At 53.2% G+C, this 6,782-nt stretch overlaps 1 protein-coding gene across 1 annotated transcript in view; it reads left to right on the forward strand.

The window, feature by feature from the left end:
- Window positions 1–5,217, forward strand: part of LOC113212045 (centrosomal and chromosomal factor-like) — a 41,293-nt gene extending 36,076 nt beyond the window's left edge. Inside the window, exon 3 of the mRNA XM_026430616.2 lies at window positions 2,083–5,217. Coding sequence (XP_026286401.1) covers window positions 2,083–2,499 — 417 coding nt within the window. The 3' untranslated portion in view covers window positions 2,500–5,217. The remainder of the gene's footprint in view (window positions 1–2,082) is intronic.
- Window positions 5,218–6,782: the final 1,565 nt, after the last annotated feature.

A 6,782-nucleotide genomic window follows, 5' to 3' on the forward strand; every position in this document is an offset into this window, starting at 1 on the left:
TTCTCCCCCGCCCCTCCCCACTTCTACCTCCCGGTCAAGTCACTTACGCCCCCAATGCACTAGGACGACATTCAATAGTCAGCACCCTTACAGTTACTCCTCGCCACCCCTTTTCAAACGTGTTACTTTTATTTTTCATGGCAGTGTAGTAGGGGGGTCGGCCCGTTGGTCACGTGGCCAGTGCTGGTGTCTGGGGCATATTTTCTGGCTTAGTTTTCTCCAGGGAGTGGAGTGGACAGGCGAGGAACGGAGAGTGTGAGAGAGATGGGAAACGGGGAAAAGGGGGCGACTTTCCGACTTCCCCAAGCCTACCCCTCTCGTCCGTGCAGGACGTGCCATATTCCTAAAATATAATGCACGAGCACGAACGGCTGTAGTGGAGGGCCTCCCAACCCCCTCCCCTCAATCCTCTCCGTGCGCCAGCCTGCTTAGGGGCCGCGCTGTAGCCGACCTCCCCTTGGTATGTAAATGCATCTCGAGCGCTGATTTCATAATGGCAACGAGTTTTCAATCCGGGAAGTCGAAAGAGCGAGAGAAGGGATACTACGATCGCCAGCGTGCATCGCGACTCCCGTCCCCTTTCCCCTGACTCTGTCCCTCTCTCTCTCGTTGGTGTGGTCCGGTTAATTAATTCCTTATCGGTTCGTTTTGATGAATTCTGCATCGCCTTCCCCATCGTCAGACCGCCGCCGCCACCCTGGCGGTAAACTTTTCGTCAAGAAATGAAAGAAACTCGAGGGAAGGTTTAACAGGGTAAAAGTGCCACGAAGGAAAATAAATAAAAAGTCTCTTTTCGTTATTTTATCTCGCGGGGTTTTTTGAATGGACGGGTCGGGTCCCTCTGTTTATCTTGAGGCTCAGCACGGCACGCCTCTCGGCCGTCGTCCGGTCGCGTTTGATGCTGACGATTCGGTCGTGTCTCGTCGTCGCCGTCGTCCTCTGATCGGATTGGCTCTGGATAGGAGCTCCGGCTCTGGCCCGGCCCGGCTCTGGCCACGCCGCGGTCATCTCCTCCTGGTGGATCAGATTACATGGGATGGGGCGGGTCGCGCCAAAACTTACGGCAAGGCCAGGGCGCCCCGATAGGCGCGACACGCAACCCGCCCCGCGCCCCCCCGCGCCCCGCCGCGGGGAGCATCAAAAGCCTATCAAAAACCGGTCCAATAATGTATATAGCCCCGGACCCGGGCGGGACGGAGGGGCATCTCGGCGGACGGACGGACAGACACAACTCGAAATGTCGATCGGCCTCAATTTGTTGGGCTAAACTTTTTACTCTCCGGCGGCAGCAGCAGCAGGTCCGCTGCTGGGCTGGGAGGAGCTCGTCGGCTGCTGCTGCTCCCCCGTCTTTGGGAAACAGGCAAGATGGGCGTTAGAATAAGTGGCTTGTTGTGTTCCACGCTCACCCCCCTTCCCTGCCCCCGGCCCGCCCCCGACCCGGCCCTGCACAGCCGTAAAGTGAGGCGATGGGAGGCGGATCGCCGCGCCACGACACGCCGTGCGAAATAAGAAATGAAAAGCAAGAGTCGTCGGCCTCCTCCGCCTCCAACAGCCGAATAAGTGCGTGATCTTGCACGCCGCCGCCGTTGCCGCTCGGGACGCAGCACAAGGGCCCTGGCGCGGGCAAATTGTTATGCGGAGTGGAGGCGGGCATTGAGAATTTGCAACTCGGTAATCTCTGTCTTTTCATCTTTTTATTTTCCCCTCTCTCTCTGTCCCTCTCGCCCCACCCTCCCTCCCTCCCTCATCTCGTGCAGATGGGCCCGGCCCCTCTGCGTTTCGTGCTCTCCCTTCTCTCTCTCTCTCTCTCTCTCTCTCTCTCTCTCTCTCTCTCTCTCTCTCTCTCTCTCGCTTCCCCGCCGCCCGCCCCCTGGAGATGGAGCGAGATTACCCCTTCGGACAAGCAATAGTTATTTAGATTGCTGCCGGCCTAATCAGGACCTGGAGCCCCCAGCACGCCTCCAGCACTCCTCCAGCACGCACACCACCTGCCGGGGAAAATGATCCTCCTCTCGGTGTTCGAACCCCTGGAACCGCCTGGAACCCCTGGACTCACGGTTTTTGTTGTCTTGTTTGTTGCAGGCTCGGCGAAGCGGCGTGAAGAGATCGCGGTCGTCTCGCACGCTGCAGGACTGCGCGCGCGCCACGCCCTCCACCTGGTCCGACGCCATGCTCCACCTCAACGCCTCCGGCTTCGCCTTCGAGTCGGCGGCGGCGGCGGCCGCGGCGGCCGCGGGGGCGGCGGGCGTGGCGGCGGCGGGGGCGGCGAGCGTGTGGTACCCGCACCAGGGCACGCCCCAGCACCAGCACCACCCGCACGCCCCCGTGCCCGTGGCCGCCCCCGTGCCCGGGGCGACGGCCGCGGACCCCCTGGGCGCGCCGCTGGCCCCCCTCGGCTCGGTGGCCTGGGGGGCCATGTTCCCGCACTGCAGGGAGCGCGAGGACGACACCAGGGTGCTCTGGAACTCGGACAGCCTGCTGCGCCTGGTCCCCGTGTAGTTAGCCAAAGCCTGTATGTGTGAGTGTGTGCATGTGTGTGAGTGTGTGTGTGTGTGTGTGTGGTGGGGGTGTCCCCCCCGTGCAGTCGGCAGGATATCGTGAAGCGGATGGGACGTTGGGGTCCCAGCGCGGCAGCGAGCTGTAGCGCTCTTATAGCCCCCTGAAGCGCTCGCTGCCGTGCTGGGGCGCACCGTCTGCCCCAAATTTTTATTTTATATATTAAATATTATTTTTCGTTTTTATTTATATCATTTTTTTTGTCTTAGAAAGTTTTGTTTCTACCTTTGAGTTTGATTTTGCGTCCTTTGTTCTCTTCACGGTGTGTTGGCCACTTGCGGATTGGGAGTTTTTTTTTAAATGTGGCCTGGAGCCGAGGGTGGTGTTTGTCACGCAACTTCGGCTCGGCCCAAAAGAAAGAGGCACTGATTGATTAATTCTTTTATTGTTTATGTTTGTTTGTACATTGTAATGCATAGTATATATTATATATGTAATTTGTAATTAACAAGCATACATCACGGCGGTGGGAAGATGGTGCGCGCCCACTTTTGCTGTGGCACTCTCTGTGGTGAACGATATCCGACTTGTTATAGCCTCTTTTAGTGATGTGTTTAACAAACCGTTTTTATCAGGGTAGTAAGTTGTAATTGTTGAACATGTATCTTCAGACCTGAGAAGAAAAGGAATTCAGGGGGGAGGGGGGGAAAGAAAGAAAAAAACAGAGGTGTTATGTGTAGTGGAGATGTCCTGTAGTCGAATGGGACGCAACTTGGTAGATGTTACCTGTGCATTCTACAATAAATCTATTTTTTGTCTACTCTGAGAAAAAATGTAAACTGTTTATATTCGGCGTTAGCCTGTGATTCTGTTCATTGTCTTAGTTATATGCCCTTATTTTGTATACCTTTGAGTCATACTCTTTACTTTACGGCGCACCCTGCTGTGTAGTTAACACTTGTAATTTAAACCATTGTTTTCTTTAGCGATTGTGTTTCGGATGTCATTTCTGCAGTCAGAGCTATATAATATATTATTTGTGGGACTATTTTTATTAGGCAGGAGCCTCCTGTGTAGTAGGGGGTGGCATGCAGAAGCGGTTATTTTGGCTTTTTCGTAGATGATCGGAGATCTAACTCCAAGACTAAAAAAACTAAACCGAAAAACGCTTAATTGTAATGTGTTCAATGTCCCTTTTCGAACTGGTTCAATCGCTACGGGTATAAGGAAATGCACTCCATTACAACTGAGAACTTTTCCAGTCTGTGTTATAAACCTTTCTCATGACTATAAATTTGACTCAAATCAAGAGGGTGCAGATCCGACCGATTGTCGACTGTTCCGTCTTCCCTTCAGCCATTTCCCCTCTTTTGGGACTATTTTTCGAGGGTCGTCGTTCGTGAATATCTTCAAAGACTTTCTAGCTGTCCTAGTAATTTTAATTAATTTCTTTCGTTTTCAATATTGTTTTCAACTTTCTCACGCAGATCTGGAAAAGGTTCGCGGATGGCAGTAAAATCTTGTTCTTTTTTGTGGTTTGCTGCAAACAATTCCAAAGTGAATGCAGGGCGTTGATCGTGGCGTGGCGGGGCGTGGAGCCTGGCCAGGGGCCCGCGTGCCACGCCTCGCTGCGCCACGCCGCCGCTGCTGAGCCCCGCGCCACAAAGCAACCTACCAAAGTTGCCCACTGCGCACTTTTTATAATATAATCGTAAGACTGACCGCGCTGCCCTTCGTATTGATGTCGGACATATCAGTGCCATGCGCGTAGGCGGGGCGAAGACATACAGTGAGAAAAGGAAATAGGGAGGGGGAAAAAAGCTCCGTAAAAAAAAATGAAGACTTTTAAAAAATTGATAGAGGGAGAGGAAGAAGGTGAGGTTTGTTACTTTGTGTTCTTGAGTTGGACAAAGGCCACACTAGTAGTTGTGCGTGTGTGAAAAGTGCACCTATCTGCAAGCCGGGGGGCCGAACACGACGTAAGTAAAGTACACACTAAAAATGGATAAAGCATATTTTTGCGATGATGGGTTAAGAATTCGCCACATAACTTTCCATTGTAAAAAATATGGTATGGTAAAAATGCAAAACATACAAAAAAAATGAGGGTTTCTAGTAATAGTTTGTGTTTTATGTAAACTTTAAGAAACTTACTCCTTGCATGAGTCTTTGTGGAAAAAAGTTATGTTACACTTCTGTATTTGTCGCTAAAATCACTTATAGGAGTTATATTGTACGCTATTGATGTTTTCGTGAAAATGTGCATGGTTAAAAAAGAACTTCTAGCAGTATACCCCAATATTTACGATACTACTGTAATCTGAGAAATACAGAATTCATTAGCCCTATCTCAGTGAAGCTTGTGTCGCTACTCTTGTCTGTCCATCAGTGGTTATTTTTGTATTTAGTGTGCTGGCCCTGAGTCGATGTGGTGTAGCCCGCAGTGGCGAGCCTGATAGGTCCAACGTAGAGTGTGGAAAAGTGAGAAAGAATTAATGTAGGCTTTTTCGCTTTTTGCTCGGAGTGGTTACAAAGTAAGCTTGTAGCTGATGAGGAATGTGGAAAGATGTTGGAGCGGGAAATGATAAATAAAGAATGGGTTGCATGATGTACACCATTCATTATAAAATAGTCATTATAATTGGAATGTTATTTTTTATTAAATGACTGTGATAATGTGATCTTAAAGTGTGTATAAATAAAGCATAATATTACCTGAAACCTACTCTCTTTCATTGAAATCAAAACCTTTTTACCCTAGAAACTTTTCGAAAACGAAAAGCACTCAGGAAGTGCAGTCGGGTGCAGTACCAGAATAAAAGGAAATGAAACATGGCACCACACATAAATTCGGGATAAGAATTGAAGAAAGTTGAGCATCGGCCGCATCAGGCCGGCAGGGAGTGTCCTGGGTGCAACAACAGAGCTGAGCCAGATTTACACAAGCAGCGCCGGCAGCAGGTTTTCAATCTCCCTAAAGCTCACAGATCTTGGGAGGAGAAACGAACAACACAACAGAAAACGGATCCGGCGTCTTTTATTCCACGCTTCCTGCCGTCTGTCTATCCGCGCGCGCTCGCGTCTCTAGAAACTCTAGCCGTGCATAAAAAATTGAGGCGGCGGGGCGCGCTGGCAGCGCTTGAGTATTTTCGCTTCGGACTCCGTGAAAGATACGATTAGGGAAATGAGAGGCGTAAAGATCGGGGCGCGTCACCCCTTCTCTCTCTCTCTCTCTCTCTCTCTCCCTCTCCCGGGGCGTGGTTCAGGCAGGGGCGGGACTGGACTGTTCACCGCCATGAGCCGTGCGCGCGGGCCCCACCCCGCTCTGCAGAGCCCCGGCCAGCAGGCTGGCCGTGGTGTATTATTCATGAACGTTGACAGGACACAGTCTTCTCGTGCAGAGCCATTTGCAAGTCGCCCCTAATAAATAGGACGGGACGGGGTCGCGGCCCGGTCACAGACTGGTCACAGGCTGTACGCGGACTGGTCACAAACTACATAGTCACAAAGGCAGCTGTGCGCGGACCGATCATAGACGGGTCACAGGCTAGGAGCGGCCTGGCAATAGACCAGTCACAGGGTTGGTTGGAGGCGGTAGGGTCACGGGCAGGGCGAGGCTCAGTCACAGACTGGTCACAGGCTGGGCGTTGGACTTGTCACGGACAGGCCACAAGCGGGGCGTGGCCGAGCCATAGACTGGTCACAGGCCGTGTGCGGCCCGGACACAGATGGGTCACGTTCACGCAACGACGCCCTGGTGCAGGGTGACTCTTACCCTCTCAAGCAGCTCGAGCATGAGTCTGACCCTGTTTCGAAATGCGGCTGCTGCGCTGCGGCGGCGGCCTTCGCGTCGCCAGTGACGGTGGTGGCCTCAGCCAGCGCACGCCCGCCGAGCTCGCGCCTGAGCGGTTGACACAAACCCCCCGATGACGTGCACGCTCGTGGCATCCGTCCGATCAGACACTGTCGGGGCTCGCCCGCTCAGCCTGCCTGCAGGCCCGTGGCCTGGCGCGACGGCGGCCAAGCCTCCGCAATGCCCTCATGCAGCCAATGCAAGACGACGGGCCGACCCGCCACGCCATGCTCAGCTCACTGCGGACGTGTAGCATGTGCCGGACTGCAAAGAGTAGAAAAGGATGTTCGAAAATGAAGCCCGGGCGGCCCATGGGGTTGGCCATGGCGCCCCCGGGCAGCCGAGCCCCAGAGGGGGCCAAAGGGAAGCCCAGCAGGCCGCTGCCCTCTTTGAAAAGAACACGGGAGTTGCTCTGCGGCCTCCCCCCCCACCC

The sequence above is a fragment of the Frankliniella occidentalis genome, unplaced genomic scaffold (assembly GCF_000697945.3).
Source record: "Frankliniella occidentalis isolate FOCC.00 unplaced genomic scaffold, Focc_3.1 Scaffold202, whole genome shotgun sequence".
NCBI classification, from domain to species: domain Eukaryota; kingdom Metazoa; phylum Arthropoda; class Insecta; order Thysanoptera; family Thripidae; genus Frankliniella; species Frankliniella occidentalis.